At 38.1% G+C, this 16560-nt stretch overlaps 3 protein-coding genes across 6 annotated transcripts; 2 read left to right on the top strand and 1 right to left on the bottom strand.

Annotated features, from left to right (window-relative positions):
- The first annotated feature begins 793 nt into the window (after nucleotides 1-793).
- LOC135609623 (homeobox-leucine zipper protein HOX3-like) lies at nucleotides 794-2153 on the top strand. The gene is made up of 4 exons (XM_065103065.1): nucleotides 794-1077; nucleotides 1256-1446; nucleotides 1640-1719; nucleotides 1791-2153. Exons 1-4 carry the CDS (start codon nucleotides 993-995, stop codon nucleotides 2074-2076), a joined length of 642 nt encoding a protein of 213 aa, XP_064959137.1. The 5' UTR covers nucleotides 794-992; the 3' UTR covers nucleotides 2077-2153.
- LOC135582191 (transmembrane ascorbate ferrireductase 2-like) lies at nucleotides 1937-8189 on the bottom strand. 4 transcript variants are annotated; one of them, XM_065103063.1, is made up of 5 exons: nucleotides 7894-8189; nucleotides 6574-6622; nucleotides 5180-5379; nucleotides 4782-5093; nucleotides 1937-2072 (listed from the first exon to the last, which is right to left on the bottom strand). In XM_065103063.1, exons 1-4 carry the CDS (start codon nucleotides 8152-8154, stop codon nucleotides 4788-4790), a joined length of 816 nt encoding a protein of 271 aa, XP_064959135.1. In that variant the 5' UTR covers nucleotides 8155-8189; the 3' UTR covers nucleotides 1937-2072; nucleotides 4782-4787. The 4 variants fall into 4 exon arrangements, with proteins under 4 accessions (XP_064959135.1, XP_064959134.1, XP_064959136.1 ...); XM_065103062.1 differs by having other exon boundaries at nucleotides 1953-2088; XM_065103064.1 differs by lacking the exon at nucleotides 1937-2072 and adding an exon at nucleotides 3884-4080.
- A 2802-nt stretch (nucleotides 8190-10991) lies between these two features.
- LOC135609622 (V-type proton ATPase subunit e1-like) lies at nucleotides 10992-15389 on the top strand. The gene is made up of 3 exons (XM_065103059.1): nucleotides 10992-11209; nucleotides 13362-13409; nucleotides 15156-15389. Exons 1-3 carry the CDS (start codon nucleotides 11112-11114, stop codon nucleotides 15220-15222), a joined length of 213 nt encoding a protein of 70 aa, XP_064959131.1. The 5' UTR covers nucleotides 10992-11111; the 3' UTR covers nucleotides 15223-15389.
- Nucleotides 15390-16560: the final 1171 nt, after the last annotated feature.

Genomic DNA, 16560 nt, shown 5'->3' with positions numbered 1-16560 from the left:
TGGATTCTTTTTAGCAGCAAAATTTTTCTTTTCTCTCTCTCTCTCTCTCTTCCTTCCTCTTCTTTCCCATTCGTTGTCACTGCAAAGGAAAAAAAAAAGCTGCATATGTGAGAATGATTTGAAGTCCACTGCTTCTTGTGATGCATTCTCTTTTTCTTTTCTTTTTTTTATAGCTGCAGTGTAAGAAGAACCGAACTGCTAATCCAAGTTTACTTTATTATTCCTTAAATTTAGGGAACAGACCCAATCCGGGAAGGATTTGTCTTCTCTTCACCTGCAAATGCAACAAGAAGAATTAAAGTGTTGTTGACCACTTGGGAGAGAGAGAGAGAGAGAGAGAGAGAGAGAGAGAGAGAGAGAGAGAGAGAGAGGGAGAAAAAGAAGGAGCAATTAAAGAGTTGTTGACCATCTGGTGGGAGAGAGTGAGCGAGAGAGAGAGAGAGTAATGGTGTCAAATAAAAAAGGAATTAAAATAGATAAAAAAAATGAGAAATATTTCTCTAAACGTGTACAGATGGTGTGTATGCCCAATGATTACGGCAGCCGACCTTCGACCCGACAAGCCGACTCGGCAACCCCAGACAAGGAGACCTGCCGGCTATTCTCCTGGATGCCTGCTGACACGTGTCGGTCATCCCGCCTCCTGCTGCCCCCATTTGACGTGACCACTCGAGTCAAACCCCCCCGACTCCACCCCCTTCCACCTCGGGGACCCCACCTCGGGTCCCAATCACCTCCCCTCCTTCCCCCCGCCATTACCACCCCCTACGCTCCCTCCCCAACCTCCTTTAAGACTTCTTTTATTGTCATGTGTTTTCTCTCTTCTTTTTCTTCCCCCTTCATTTCATTTTTCTTTTTCTCTCCTGCTGCAGTTTTCTGTTCATGTTGTTATTTATAGCCCCCCTAAAACCTCCTCTCTTTTACCTCTCACCATAATTCCCATTCTTCCCTTCTCTTCTCCTCTCTTCTCTTTCTTTCTGTCGGAGTGCCTGATGGGAGATCTGGGGAGGAGCCCTGCTGAACTGGATTTGACCATTGGTGTCCCTGGGTTGATCTCTTCTTCACCTATTCGTTCTGGTTAGGCTTTTTTGTTGTTTTGATCTGATCTCCTCCCCCTCTGGCTTGCATGCCTTTTTTTCTTTCTTGATTCTCTGTGTTTTTCTCTTCTTCTTCTTCTTCTTCTTCTTCTTCTTCTTCTTCTTCTTTTTCTGTATCAGTGGAATGTGATATGTTGTTGCATTTCTTGGGCTCTCAGGAGGGGGAGGTTGCAACATGAGAGACCTGGACATAAACCAGCCAGCTTATGGTGGGGAGGAGTACCCCATGGCCAGCATAGAAGAAGAGGAAGAGGAGGGTGGGAACCCCCGGCCCAAGAAGCTCCGGCTCTCCAAGGAGCAGTCGAGGCTGCTGGAAGAGAGTTTTAGGCAGCATCACACCTTGAACCCAGTAAGCCTCCTCTCTTATTCTTTGCATGCAGCGTTCTGTGCTTTCGTGGTAGTAATTTCTGGCCATCTTCTTCTCAACTTCATACTGATGGATGCAATAAGAGTGCCTGCTTGTTGAAAGCCTTGCGATTAATGCGCATTTTGTTGCCATTTTCTGGGTGATGTAATGACGACGTAAATGAACGAAACGGCAGAAGCAGAAGGAGGCGTTGGCAATGAAGCTGAAGCTGAGGCCGCGCCAGGTGGAGGTGTGGTTCCAGAACCGCCGGGCCAGGTGAGTCATGAATCCCCTCCGCCTTGTTCTCTTTCGACTCGGGAGTCAATGAGCATCGCTTGGGGATGCAGGACTAAGCTGAAGCAGACGGAGATGGAGTGCGAGTACCTGAAACGGTGCTTCGGGTCGCTGACGGAGGAGAACCGCCGCCTGCAGCGCGAGGTGGAGGAGCTGCGGGCGTTGCGGGTGGCCCCGCCCACCGTGCTCTCCCCCCATACCCGCCAGCCGCTGCCGGCTTCGTCCCTGACCATGTGCCCCCGGTGCGAGCGCGTGACCACCGCCGCCACCGCGACTCCTCGCGCCGTCATCGGCAGGCCGCCGTCGGCCTCGCCGTTCCCACGCTCCACAGCTTGCTAGAAGCGCAGATGGCTGAGGAGTTTAGTGATGGGGGGATAAGTTTTGTACATGAAATGACTTCAAGCTTCGAGATGCTAAACAAGTGCTTTAATGTTTGCCATGGAAACCTATGCATTAGTTCTGATATCATCCCAATTCAGTTCCTCTGCATTTGTCGCTTTATGACACTAATTTGAAGAGAGTTGCATATTATTTTGTGCTTATAATATAAGAAGACACTGAGCATATGTTTACTATAATTATTAGTGATAAAAAATGATCATTATGGACAAAATCATCGGGACAAGAATTACTAGTCTCAACATCCGACAGCTCTTGCAATAGAGAAATGATGGAGAACAAGCTTTCTGTTTCTATTATATATAGAAATAATGGGATCATTCCATAATTATTAATACAGCAACAATAACAAGCTAATCATATTAATTTGTTAAAGAAGAGCAAGATGAGACTCTTAGGACCACCTTGGTCAGTACTGAAACTTAAAGAACAAGAAGAACTCATCATCCCCCCACTTGGTTTCTATGGGACCCTTGTTTGCTTACAAGGACAGCTCCTGAACATATCCTAGAAATGGAGCTTTACAGTGACATGATAGACTTTCTGTAGGACCAGAAGAGTCCATCTTGTAGCATATGGTCTTCCCTGTGATCATAGTTATAGGACTAAGATGGATAAAAATTCTAGATTGGTTTAAAAGAATAAGATACCCTCTACACCTTATTTATTGACAAAGACATTTAAATTTTTTAAGATATTGTTTTTTAAAAATATTATAAATATGAAAGAGAAGAAAATCTTACTAGATTTGTTACTTTCTCATTTTCTCAGTGTGTCTTTTTGCTTTGGTTGTTCTCTTCCACTATATTATCTATCTTGTTTTAGATCTGTATGTGCTGCAAGTAAAACATCAAGGTGGGTTTTGTTTGAACCAGTTATAACTTTTTCCTAAGTGAGGTGGCAGCTTCTTGTATCAGTTCCATGAATGCTTAGGTTTGCTTGAGAAATCAGTTTCTTCTTCCATTTATCTTGCACTCTTTTCAGTAATGCATTTGATAAGTTATTCATCCCATCTTCCTCTAGAGAAGAAAAAGGAAAAAGTAACAAAAGCATAGTTTGTTTGGTTTGGTAGATCAGAATCATTAAGATCAAAGCTTCCTCTTTCATTTAATGCATTTTAATGTCTTATCATATAGCAACATAAGAGTTTGAATAGTATGCTAGCTGCTTCTCCTCCAGCTATCATGGCATGTGTATTAATTGTCAGCATCAGCTCATTATGAGCAAACCTCTAAGTGCAAAGATACAAAGACAAATGACAAGTACCATTCCAGTCCAATCTTGCACTGTCAACAATTCAATGTCAAAGCTGAGCTTTTGGTCACAAGCAAAAAGAAGGACCCATTTCCCACATGGGCTCAGGATGAGCATGTCTATCCAACATGGACCTACCCAAACCTAACAGTGTGTTTCACTTGAAGGACATGGCAGCTACAACCTCTAGTCTTACACATCTTCTTGCTATTAAATGTATTGTCAGAATGTTATTTGGCACTATCTCTTTGCGATAACCAGTAGATTACCCCAAAACCAAGTTTTATCAGGATGGTAAGGTCTTGGTAGACTCAGAAATGAAATAAATAGTTCAGGGAAGAATATAAGTGGTAATCAATCACCTATGTGGTGTGCATATACAACTTTGAACCAGCCAAGATGTGGATCAGCTCCCTCTATTTAGCAATCTCATTCAAGTTTATATCTGTTTGCACTGCTGCCAACTCCATGTCAAAAAGATCTGATGACAGTATGAACAGCTCTAAGGCCTTCCTCTTTCAAGCCTTCTTTCATTTTGCAGTTAAAAAGGAACAGGGTTTGGAGTACAACATGAATATGTTCTATTTGATTGCATTAATTGTGTTTGGCCCCACAAACTTTATTGTCCTCAGCCTTTCTACATTAAGTTCTCCTGCCACAAAGCTTGTGCTTGTCATTCACTATTTCAACCTACAGGCCAAAACATTTGGACAGAACAAACTAATTTCAGTCAAGTGAAACCTACAGGCACGCTTGTATACCTAAAATACATGTACAGCCAAAAAACCAGGAAGAAAAGCAATCGTGCCTTCGAATTTGTACTGCATTTGTAGTGTTTCCTAAGCAATGAGGTAAATGTTATCTTGACTGACTCCAAGCCTTCACAAAACTTGGTGATTATTTAAACATAAGACCATGACAAACTATGATGCTCTTCTTTGGCAAAACCTAGTAACATAAATGTTCTAGTCATGATCCATCAGAAACTCAAATATTTCGTCCCTGTTCACTATGAAATTTCAAATTAGTTCCCCAGAACTCTTCTTTTGACTTTGGAATCTAAATTTAGGATCACATGTAAAGTAATTCAAAGTAAGCAAAAATGATTTCTTCCAGAGCAAGTGTGATATAAAATTAGATGCTAGCAGAAAAACTGGACCAATCAAACACTGAAAGAGCACCATATGGATAGATATAATTCCTGCACCAATTTTCATATATAACTTCTGAACATTAAAGTCAAACATGTAACTGTTAAGAAAAAGAAGACTCCACACTGCTTGATAGAAAATCTGACACAAGTATATCTACTCTCAGATAGGAAAAAGTTCATCGTAATTATGTAGAAAATTAATTTATATTCCATGCCAACGAAAAAAAGAACTCCTAACCTTTTCCTATTCTTGAATTCCTCTATATGCATCAGGCTTGACAGATCCAGGAGTTATGACTGCAAAAACAACAAAGCCACCGAGAGCCACGATCAAAATACCCAAGAAGTTGATTAAGAAAGCCTCGTTCGAGTAGCGTAATACTATGCTGCTACTTTGAAGAAAGGTAGCCTTCTCTAAGAGGCCGGTAGTGGCAGTAATCACAGCAAGAGCATAAATATATAAACCAAAGAATACATGCCATGGAAGCAGAAAAGCTCTGCCGTTTCTTGTGCCCCCAGGATACCAGAAGGTAGCAAATCCAATGCCCCACTGCACAGAGGTGAAGGTACTGTCACGTAGGAGAAACAATAAAATAAAGCCAAGAAACATTTGGGTATAAGGAACAGTTGAAGCACCTGAATGCCAAATAATAGAAGACATGTCAGACCCAACCAAGAATGCAGACTGTAGAAGTTGTCAATGCCCTTGCCGTTATGGAACTTTATGGCAGCCCATACACCAATGAAGCCCAAACACAGGGCAAGGAACTGTATTGTAAGATGCACTGCCTTTTTAAAATTCTTGGTTCCTGATAATGTCTTGTATGCTAATATAGCTGCCATTACCAGGATACAAGTGATCAGTTGCAGCAAGAATAATCAATATAGAAAACAACAAAAGAGATTACGTAAATTTTTTTTTTTGCTACGAAGACAATCAGAAATACAAAAGAAAAAATGGGGCATATACTTATACAGAATCTACAGATCCTTCATATATGTTAAAGAGAATGTTGCCCTTCCTCAGAGTTACAAGCATAAATGATGTGTGTAAATCTGTGCAAATAAAAGTAAAGTGGCTATCATGCAATTTGCATTTGTGATCCAAAGATTGAGACCTGAAACTGGAATAAAACAAAACTTAGAGAAACCAAAGAAAAACCCAGCACTAAAACATGAAAATATAACTGTCTAGGAAGTGGAAATCATGATGAAGGGTAAAAACAATTGTATTCTTTGAGACACGTACATGCAAATTGGTCAGTAGTGTTCCACAAGTAGACTTTATTTGATCAGGAAACAAGGACCCAAAAGAGTCATATACCACCAAAAGATCTGATCCATTACCCATCATAATGGCATTCCTATTATAAGATCTCAAATATATCAAGTCCAAAAAGGGACCTGATATAGATGGATATAACTGCGAGTCATTGTATCCTGTCCATTGAGCTTTCTTTCTGGTCTAAGTTGCTTGAATCGATTTAGCTATTCTACTTTGTATTAATTAGCCAACAGAATTTTAACTCCTATAAGATGAGAGTTTCATCTTATCATTTCATCCGTCAAATGGATAAATTCATAAATAACACAATATACAACTTATCTAATTACATTCAACTTTCTGTCAATATTCAAAACTCATGGGAAAAGAATCAAAAGATTATAAGTGATATCGTAACTCTACAGCTTATCATCGTCCATCACCTTTAATAGAATATAGAGAAGTTTGAGCAAAGAGAAATTGAAAACGAAGATGCACATAGATAACACACCAATTGTTAGACCTAAAATGCAGAAAATGTTAGGAACAGTTGAATAGGCATCTTTCGTACACACCCAAAGATGCTAAAAACCCTTCAGATTATGTTAGTAGTCAAATTTAGAATTTCACTGGCATGCACTACAGCAAGAGATGAATCACATAACTTCCCTAAACACATTCAGAGACTGTGTACAAGACTTAAAAAACTGCAAGAAACTGATCTATTTCAAATAAAAAGTGTATAATTAAGAGGAATAATTGATACCTTCACCATACAAAAGTATGAATCCAATCACCATTAGTACAGGATGAACCTACAAAACCCATCATTATCTTTCAATTTATTAAGTATAATACAGAGAACAACACTTAATTGTGTATACTAATCAATTGACATTGGTACAACTGATCTTGCACAAAATCATGGAGGGTCGAAGAAATCATGTTAAGCTTAGTGCAGAAGTAGAACCATATGGTGAGAAACTTATTTGCTCAACAAATAACAGAAAAGGTTTGGAACCATAAACTATTAAGTAAAAGTTTCAAAATACCCCCTTTTTTTAGTTAGTGCTGATTTGACTCCATTCATATCAGGTTTTTGTATATTTCCAGCAAGATAAAAAGTTGGAGTTGAAACAATAAGTCCAAAGTGTTTTCGAAGTTATGGAATATTGAATCCACATTTCATGTCTCCAATAATTTTAATAACCATCAGTTCTCAATCATATCTGTGGATTGGGCCCTCTAAGGGCTTGAATACACCTTCATCATGCAAGTAGAATCAAGTAGAAACCCTAAACCTATATTTGTTTCGAGCATCTTCCAGTCTCTTTCAAATAATGGTTGGTCACTCAGAATCCAGTCTATTTCATAACAAAAACAAGTCAAAGCCAGGAAGCAAATGGCCGTACCCCTTTTTGATCTTCCTTGGAGGATGTCACTTCCTCCCATTTCTGTAGCTCTAGCTAATCTAATATAGTTTCTTTCCTTTTTCAAAAAAATAACAAAAACAAGCCCAAGCCAGTGGAGTGTCTTTATAGTAAACTCAGTATAAAAAGAATAATCAATCAACTTTTAGACTACTTAACCAACATCACCTGCTTTATATTGAAAGTGGCAAAAACCAACCGAATATTCAAACAACTTAGAAAACCATGCTGGTGAGTAATTACAAGAAAAAACAAAATAAAAAAAAAATCTGAAAGGTTACTACTCAACTACAGTGTTTTATAATAATCTGGCATTCCTGACCAAACTCAATAAGAATTATAAAGCTAAAAAACACTCTCCTTGTAGTTCAACTTCAGAAAGTCCATTAACTCACAACAGAATGAAATAACGGCCAAAGAACTAGGGCAATAAACTAACTATAATAGTTGCTCTTTGTCCTCTGAAACGATGCAAGTTCTTTTACTGTTCTGAGAAACCAATTGCTCGGCATACAGTGTTCCCTAAAACTAAGAAAAATATCAAATTAGTTCTTGGTAATACTAATCTACGCCTTGAAGCATCTCTTTCAATTACAACTCAATTAGGCAACAGCAAATGAAAAGATATAAGCAAAGGGACAGGAGGAAGCGGTTACGTTAAAGACGAGATCTCTGTTGTCGGAGTTCAGGGAAAGTCCGCCGCGGAAACGGACGACCCAGGTGACGACCAGAGAGGCGGCGGCGGCGCCCATGAGGCGGACGAGAGGCACGATTGGGAGGCCGACGAGGGGGGCAGCTGTCCCCCCATCCGACGGCGGCAGGGGTATCGCCGATGAGGGATCTGAGTCGGGCGGATGCGGTTCTCCGGATTCTGCCGCAGCAGCCGATTCAGAGGCCGCCGACGCCTGTTGCAGCATCCTCGTTTCGTTATGGCCTCCAGTAAAACCAGGGCCCTTCTGTTGACTGTTATAATAAACGTGACGCTAGTAGACACGGTCACGGTTCGGTTCGGTTCGGTTCGAACCGAAACAGATCGAAATTAGAATCAGCTTGGTGATTCATCTGTTCGAAATCGAACCGGACCAGACTTGGATAATTCGGCTTCGATTTAGAATCGAACAAACAAATTCTACGAAAACAATTTAATGGTCAAAATCGATCATTGACCGAACCCCCTTTAGCCCGACGTCGACAATCGAAATCATGTATGTCAGGTCTACAACTACAACTAGCAACAATAATAATAGAATTGCAATCCTTACTAGTAGTAAAGGACCATTAGCCAAAAATAAAACATCTCATATGCAAGATGTCATATATTATAAATCAAGAAGAGTACACCTGCAAGTAGTAATTCAAATCAAACTTGTGACAATTTCCAGTGGAACCTGAGCCAGCTTCCTTTGTCTATTAACCATAGCAATAGGCAACCAACATGGAATCATATATTTATCTAGTTTGACCAGGAATTATGCTAATAATCTCATCGACTATGGAAACCTTTCAGGAGGCTATGCGATCGATCAGTAAGTGCATAAAATCATTGAGCATTCATAACCATCATAACAATTGTTCTAAATTGAAACACTCATAATACATCTTTCCGCCCCTTTCAGTTTATGCATTTACAAACAAAAACTAGCCAGTAAACATAACTGTATTTTAGTGTTAGATATCATGTCAAATTTTCAATAAGCAAGATCTCATGTAATACATTCAAGTTTCAGACCAACATATTGAGGCATTTCTTTAGATACTTGTCTCACCTAATCCCAAGTGGAAAACACATATTGAGGCATCAGTGTTCCAACACACACAAACAAAATCAACAATTATAATTTCTTTCTGCCATTAGTTTTTCCAATCTCCTGCTATTTGCTTCCGCTAGGAACTTTGGACTTGCTTAGTTTTATCCGTCAAAGCTGTCCCAACATGCTCGCTAAGAATTTTATCACCGGAACTCTGTGACAACTGAGAAACACATTTTCTTGTCTATGAATTCTTGAATAGGTACTACGTGCTCCTTTACATTGTTGTTGTGCGTTCCAATAGGCATCGCTGGTTTCGTTGACAGATTCCGAGATGTTAGGTAAAGCTTCTTTCACATCCTCTTTAACTGGATTTTCTGGAATGCCTGCTCTGTCAGTGTCTAATGGTACCTGAAAAGCAAGAAGCAGAAACTGAGTTGGTTATATACGCAAGAGCAGAAGCAAAGCAGTTCCCAAAATCTCTATTTCATTTCTTTACCAAAAATAAATTTCATTCCATTCTTTTTCTTTAAGTATATCATTCATACAAAAGATTTTGCAATATGATTTGGATTCACCTCCCTAGTTCTGAGACTCTTCTTTAATTCTAATAAACATTGGCAAGTATATGCCACACAATGTGCTTAACACTCAGCTAAATGATAGCAATTGGACAAAATGCATCTCAAATTTCATGGGTCTCCATTGGAACTATTCCGATAGTTGAAAAGTTGTAACGAGCTTGAGTGGCTCCATATCCTTTGGAAGCCGTCATGTGCAGCATGGACAAGATCAACAGATATGGCTTTGCACTCAGCTTGGAGTGGATCGCATGCTCTGCTAATAATGATGTGTCCATAAGAAATCTTGATATAGTCAAGCAAGAGTTCTCATAGTTAGGACTAAAAGGGCCATCACACTCCGATACAAACTCTAACCCTTGGTCTGCACTAAATGGAGAATGGTTGGACTTGACGGTTGCAGAATAGCCATTCATCACGATACATCCAAATGAGCCAAATTGAGTTAACAACAGGTCCTGTAAGTTCAGAAGAAGAGATTCTATTAAGACCCTGACCTTCTTCTAGGGTTCTTACAATCATCGAAACAAAAGAACTTGAAATTATAGTTCAATTTAGACTTAACATGTCCTAGGAAGAAATAACAACAAAACATTCAAAGAAATCCAAGTAAAAATGACATGCTCCACATCCATTGCATCCTCACACCATCCTTTTCAGGAACAAATATGTACTACCAGCAGTAGCATCACACAAAAATCTTGTCCTTTATCACCGAGAAATCAATAGATACAGGCTGGTTAAAACAGCATGATCATCACTTCCTGCGGCAGAGCCACGATCAGCATGTCACAGTCAAATTCGGCCCTTGTTCGAAGACATACATCGAACCTGTACTCACCACTCTGAGATCCATGATCACGTTCTATTTTTATGGAATCAGTAATGCTCAACGTTTCAGCCATTCGAGCGACGTAAGGAGTAGGTTCACTCAGCAACAGGATTGGGCGTCGTCGGGAAAAGAACGTCCAAAACGAACTGGGAAGAAGAAAGATCTCACCTTTAGCGGTCGCCGCTTCTCCTGCAGCTGCGCCTCTTATTCTTGCCACCTATCGATCGCCCGTGGTCGCGGGAGCACCGAGAGAGATGGGAGCAGCGGGAAAGGCTAGGGCTTGATGGAGGATCGCCGGAGGAAACAAGTTCGTGTATTTTAAATCTTTATTTACGACTTTGACTACGACTAGCGGATGCGGCGGTGTGGCCGTGCGCTTATTGATGGGCGCCACGGTCCTGTCATCGGCTGATAGATCGTGTCGCAAATCGTACCCTGAAACTCCGACTCGCAGTATTCAGTTATCGGACTCGGATCCGGTCACATCAAACCCAGATCCGATAAATTATCGGGGTCCGTACGACGCACATTCCAACGATCGCGGACCTCCAAGCACGTTATTTTGTGCACATGAAAAGAGTGGGAAAAGAGACGACAAAACATAACAGCCCATCCATCCCGATTACAGAGGAGAGAGGGAGAGAGAGAGAGAGAGAGCGAGAGGTTGAAGCGGGGGCGGCGGAGGAGATCGAAGCATCAAAGAAGGTTGTCCGATGGGGTTCTTGATGACGACCATCATCTTCGTTGTGGTGGGCGTTGTCGCTTCTGTCTCGGTGCGCCTCTGCTGCAACCGTGGTCCTTCCACCAATCTGTACGTCATTGCTTCAATTCCTCCTCTTTCTTGGTTACTAGGGGTTTCGTGGCGTTTGGCAACGGACTTGTTCAAAATTCTCGATTCATTCCTTTCTACGGATGGAGATCCATGGAATTTTTTACCTGATACGCTGGTATCGCTTGTATTTTTGTCTTGCATGTTGAATCTGAAAGGTCTCTGATATGATTTCTATCGAAAAGTCTCGGAAAAGTCTCTTTTTAAATTTGTTTTGATCTCCATAAATTGACGTCCTCAGGCCCCCATAGTAGGAGACTTATGTACTGGACCGCCCTTTTCTACAATCAATGTCTTTGTTGTGCAAAAAGATCTGAAGATTCTTGCACTTTTCAATGGTATTGGTTGATTTAGAGGATTTGGTGTGATTGTCAGCAAGTCTGGGCACCATTGGTAGTCAAAGAACCACATTAAATGGTAAAAAAAGGTTATTATGTGTTCTTAAGTCGAAATATCCGAATCTTCTTTGTATTGCTTATGTTCATTTTTTTTCTAATTTTTTCTCTGAATTAAGTGCTCATCCTTTTACCAATGGGTGTCTATTTACGCCCAATCGTAGGTGCAGATTAAATTCAATTCTTGAGACTAATTTAGCTCAACTGATGGTGCTTTAACTGATCTCAATTAATATTAATCTGAGCCTTGAATTATCAGTCCATTCAGCCCTTTTGCGGGCATCAAGCCTTGTAAGGATCTGTCTGGACAACCTGAAACCTGTACATTAGAAAAAGGATTAACATAACAATGATTGCATCATCTTTAGGTTCTTCAAGCTCAGCATCCATGAAAAATTGGCACCACTATTTGCTAATCTTCCTATATGAGATTTTCATGTCTCATTCTGATGGATCACTTACGACAGAAGCAAATTGGGAATCATTGTCCTCGTCAACTAACCATAGAAAATGACTACAAGATCCAAGTTTGGTAGTCCAATGTTTTCATATTGTAGAAGGAAAGTTAGATTAGGAAAGCAATTTATCATTAAACAACCATATTTTTTAGGAGGCTTCTTTACCCTTCTATTATTTGATTGGTGAAGATCTAATCATATAATTTTAGTTTATTTAAAATGCCATAAGATATATGATGTTATATTCTAGTTTAATTGTCAGAACATGGTTCTTCGACTCAAGATGCCTGAAAAACATAATAATGACGAATAATCATTGTGTTATTTCATTAAAAGTTCAAGGTATAGGTTAACCAGAACAAGGACTTCCTAGTAAATTCTTGAAGGAACCTCATTGCTTGGATTTTCATCACTGAGTTTGAATGAGCTGATTTCTGATTTTTAAATTACAGATGATAGATATATTAGCAATGTCTTGCAGTATAGATAATATTTTATGGTGAGAATGATAGAAGTGTAGATGTCAAGTGGGCAAGATTATGAGTAGAGCATAAAGGGAAAGGCTTCTTTAGACTTTTTTGCAAGAGATATTTTCAGACAAAAAAAATAACATTTGAAATAAAAATATTGTTGCGGCAAAGCATTAAGAAGGATATTGACTCCACCTATCTGACTTAATTTTATGAATTCCTAGAAAAAGAAAAAATAGCTACAATGCTTCCCTTCTTCCACTCACCAGCTCAGCCATGTTATTTCTTAATGAATCGAGTTAGGTTTGAACAAATTAGGCTTCAGAGAAAGAAAAGCAGCCACTGATATAATCTATAGTGACCATCAATCCAGTCCTGCTTCAAGACCCTATTGAACTCTAAATCCCCTCATCTCTGCCCACTTGACTTTTAGATATCATTTGCTTCAACTCTGCAACTAATCTAATTCTAGTTTGCATTCGAAAACATAAAAAATGACCCTAAATGTAGTATTAATTGTTCACCCTATGATAACAGGAAATCATTTATATAGTGGGGATTTCAGATGCAATCCTGATGTTCACAAATTTACTTACTGAAAGACCAACCTTTGGTATCAAACACTTTCTAGCTGCCAGTCCAACAATGGAAGGTAGATTGGGAGCTACTTTTAGTTAGGGTGATTACTAGCATGATAGGTGATGGTATAATCTGTTGTCATAATAATTTCTAGTTCAATGTCAGATATTGCTGTTGGTTATCATTTTTGTTAGTGAAAATGTGGAGTGATTCTAACAATTTGGTTGTGCAGATTTCATTTAACATTGATCATCACAGCAACAGTTTGCTCTTGGATGATGTAAGTTCTTATTGCTATGGCTTTGTGGCATTCTTTTTAATTCATTACAATCTTTGGTGATTCTAGGTTTGTTTTGCTTCCATGTGATCTATAACAAGATATTTTGCTTCCATGTTATTACATAATATCTTAGTCTTGCTAAGAATTGGTTCTACTGAAAGAAATTATCAATATTGCATTAACCGATAAAAATATCATCAGAAGTATACAAAGAACTTTCCTAAGGGGAGCTGAACTGTACGTTTGAAAATTGTGGAATTCAGAATTTAGAAAGTTTTGATGAGCTTAAAAGTGGTGTCTATTTCATAGGAATTAGCTACATCAAAATTGACCACATGAAACATTAATATTTTCTAATATGATAATATCAACATATACTGAATCACTAATTTAAGATCCAAAGGCCAGCCAGATAGCTTACTGTAACAATGTAACAGCCTCACACCTTATATTTCTGCTGTCTGAACATATAATTCATAATGGCTAAGAATTATCTTTGATGTACACTTTATTCTTTTTCTTAGTATGGGATATACACTTGTGAATGTTCAATTTTTGTGTTCAATTAGCATGCAAAATGTAACCGCACAAGTGATTTAGAATATTGTTGGATGTTACAAGTATTAAATTTCCTGTTGGGTAAATTACTAGTGTATTCTGGTCTTTTTAGTCTAGACTGAAGGGTTGCAACTGGTACCAATAAAGCTACCTCTGTAGATAAAGCTACCAGTAAATTACTAGTGTATCATGGGAGATGTACGTAAGAGAATCTTTTGTAACCATGCAAAAAGTTCTTCATGATCATAGCCCTGCCATTGGAGGTTTTCATCCAGTCAATAGCAACTCCATTCTTGTTGGCTGCAACCTCTTAGGTGCTTAGCTAGGCCCTAAGTTTGGACCTAACTGATTTTAACCAATAATGTGGAAGTCTTTTTCCCCCCATTTTTGTTACTTTATTATTTTATTTTTAAAATATTTTCTTGCCAATCTTGATCCCATCCGAGTATATAATCCTTAGCTGTCGCATTAAAGTTTCTTTAAATAATAGTTGTGATCTATGTTACAAATTTGTCATATTCAAAGGAATTCATGTTTCCTAACTTTATATATTTTGAAAAGAAGAAATTAAGTAATGCTATCAATTTTAGGAGTATCTCTTTGATGGCAATGAGAACCCACTAAAAAAATTATAGTGATAATATGAAATTTTATGCCAAGTGCCATTTGACTGGAACTGACTTAATCAAAAGACTAATTGATTGAATCTTAGACCTCGAGCAAAGATATTATGCTAACTGTAGGTTGCATCAGGGCCAAACATCCAAATCCTGTGTTAGGAACGTAAACTTTTGGAAGTAGGATATGACTCAAAATGTCTCAGGAAGGAGCATGACTACAGGGAATACATGCTAAACAGCTGCTGAATTTGGCAATGGGGCAGTAGTATACTCTTGTTACATCTGTCATGGGATTTTCATCACATCTGATTTATTATGTTGCATAAGAGATGAGGTTTATCTCTATTTTCTCCTCTTTTTGGCAATCACCCATTAAAGGTGTCTGATGCTTTGCGAGAGTGTACAGCTTATTGTTCCCAGTTAAATTTAATGTCAAAATGGCAGTTGAGTTTGCCAAGCAATTTACCAAGTGAAAATGTCAAAAGTCTTATCGATCTTATTGTTACCTCACTGGTGAAATTTCCAATCATTAGTTTTATGAATGATTACCAATTTATTTTCCTGTCAGGTGGGCAATTGTCTATCTTGCGCAGCTGAAACCTCTGATTGTTCCAATCCTGAGCGAAGGAGAGTGAGATGCTTGCCAAAGAATAATTCAGATGGCTTGCTGTGATTCAACAAACTACATTCCATTTTGGTTGCAGTATATGTCAGCATCTAATTGTAAGATTTCTTCAATTTATTCTCTGAACCAAGTGAAGTTTTTATTATAACTTGAGATGTATCTTTATATTTGTTTTAATAGTGTGCTTCATTTGGTTGATTCACTTAGCATTTACTTGTGGCAGTTGGCCCCAAGTAGTTAACTGGCCAATTTGTTGTTCCTCGTCCACATTTATTTGATATATGAGAATAAAGTGTATGGCCATGTGCTAATATTGGTTTTGTATGAGCTGTTCAGTATTTTGTGGCTTCAATGCAGACATATTTAGCAGGAGATAAACAAACTTATATTCACAGATAGTCGTGAGAATAATATAATTTTCAGTTTTGATATATCTAAGTAGACATATTTATCAACACCACTCATTTGAAACGATTATTTTGGAACCAATTCTTGGGTATGATTGGTGAATTAATTATAAATTATTCTTTCTAATTTGTTATTTTTAGTATCTCGATTCTTATACTTTTAAAAATTATATTAAAATTTTTATACTAAAGAAAGTAAAATATTTAATATTGTTTCTTTTTGCTACGGAAATATTATTCATGTTTAGTGATAAACATTTGCCCGCCTCTCTCCTGACCATAAATTAGGAAGGTGAGACGATGGGGTAAAAAAAAGAGTGGAAAAGTTTTATGTTCTTCCTCTTACATGTTCTTCCTCTTATATGTATATATATACATACATATATATGTATGTATATACATACATATATATGTATGTATATACATACATATATATATATATATACATACATATATATATATATACATACATATATATATATATACATATATATATATATATATATATATATATATATATATATATATGTATGTATATATAGATCCCAATTTAATCTTAACAAATTATATTCATACTTTTATGAAACTTAATAATTCTAAAATTATCAGTTTCACCACGAGCTACTATCATCTATTGATAATACATTAACATGTCTTTATCAAATATTTATACAGATTAGGAGAGAAGATTTTCCTCAACAAAGTATCATAGAGGATTTCCTTCAACAGAGTAGAGAAATCAGTTGGGGAAATCTTATCTTCTATCATGCCCCCATAAAATGGTACTTTGTTAAGAATAAGGCAAGAGCAGATCGCTACTGTTGTTATTGTTGAATAAGCTACAGTAGAAGAGGAAGTTGTAGTAGAGGAGGAAGCTATAACAGAGGTGAGGAAGTTGTAGTAAAGGAGGAAGCTATAACAGAGGTGCAGCAGATGAGAAA

This window comes from Musa acuminata, chromosome BXJ2-4 (assembly GCF_036884655.1).
Source record: "Musa acuminata AAA Group cultivar baxijiao chromosome BXJ2-4, Cavendish_Baxijiao_AAA, whole genome shotgun sequence".
Lineage (NCBI taxonomy): Eukaryota > Viridiplantae > Streptophyta > Magnoliopsida > Zingiberales > Musaceae > Musa > Musa acuminata.
Note: the sequence above shows the minus strand (reverse complement) of the source record. Positions and strands in the feature narration are given on the sequence as shown.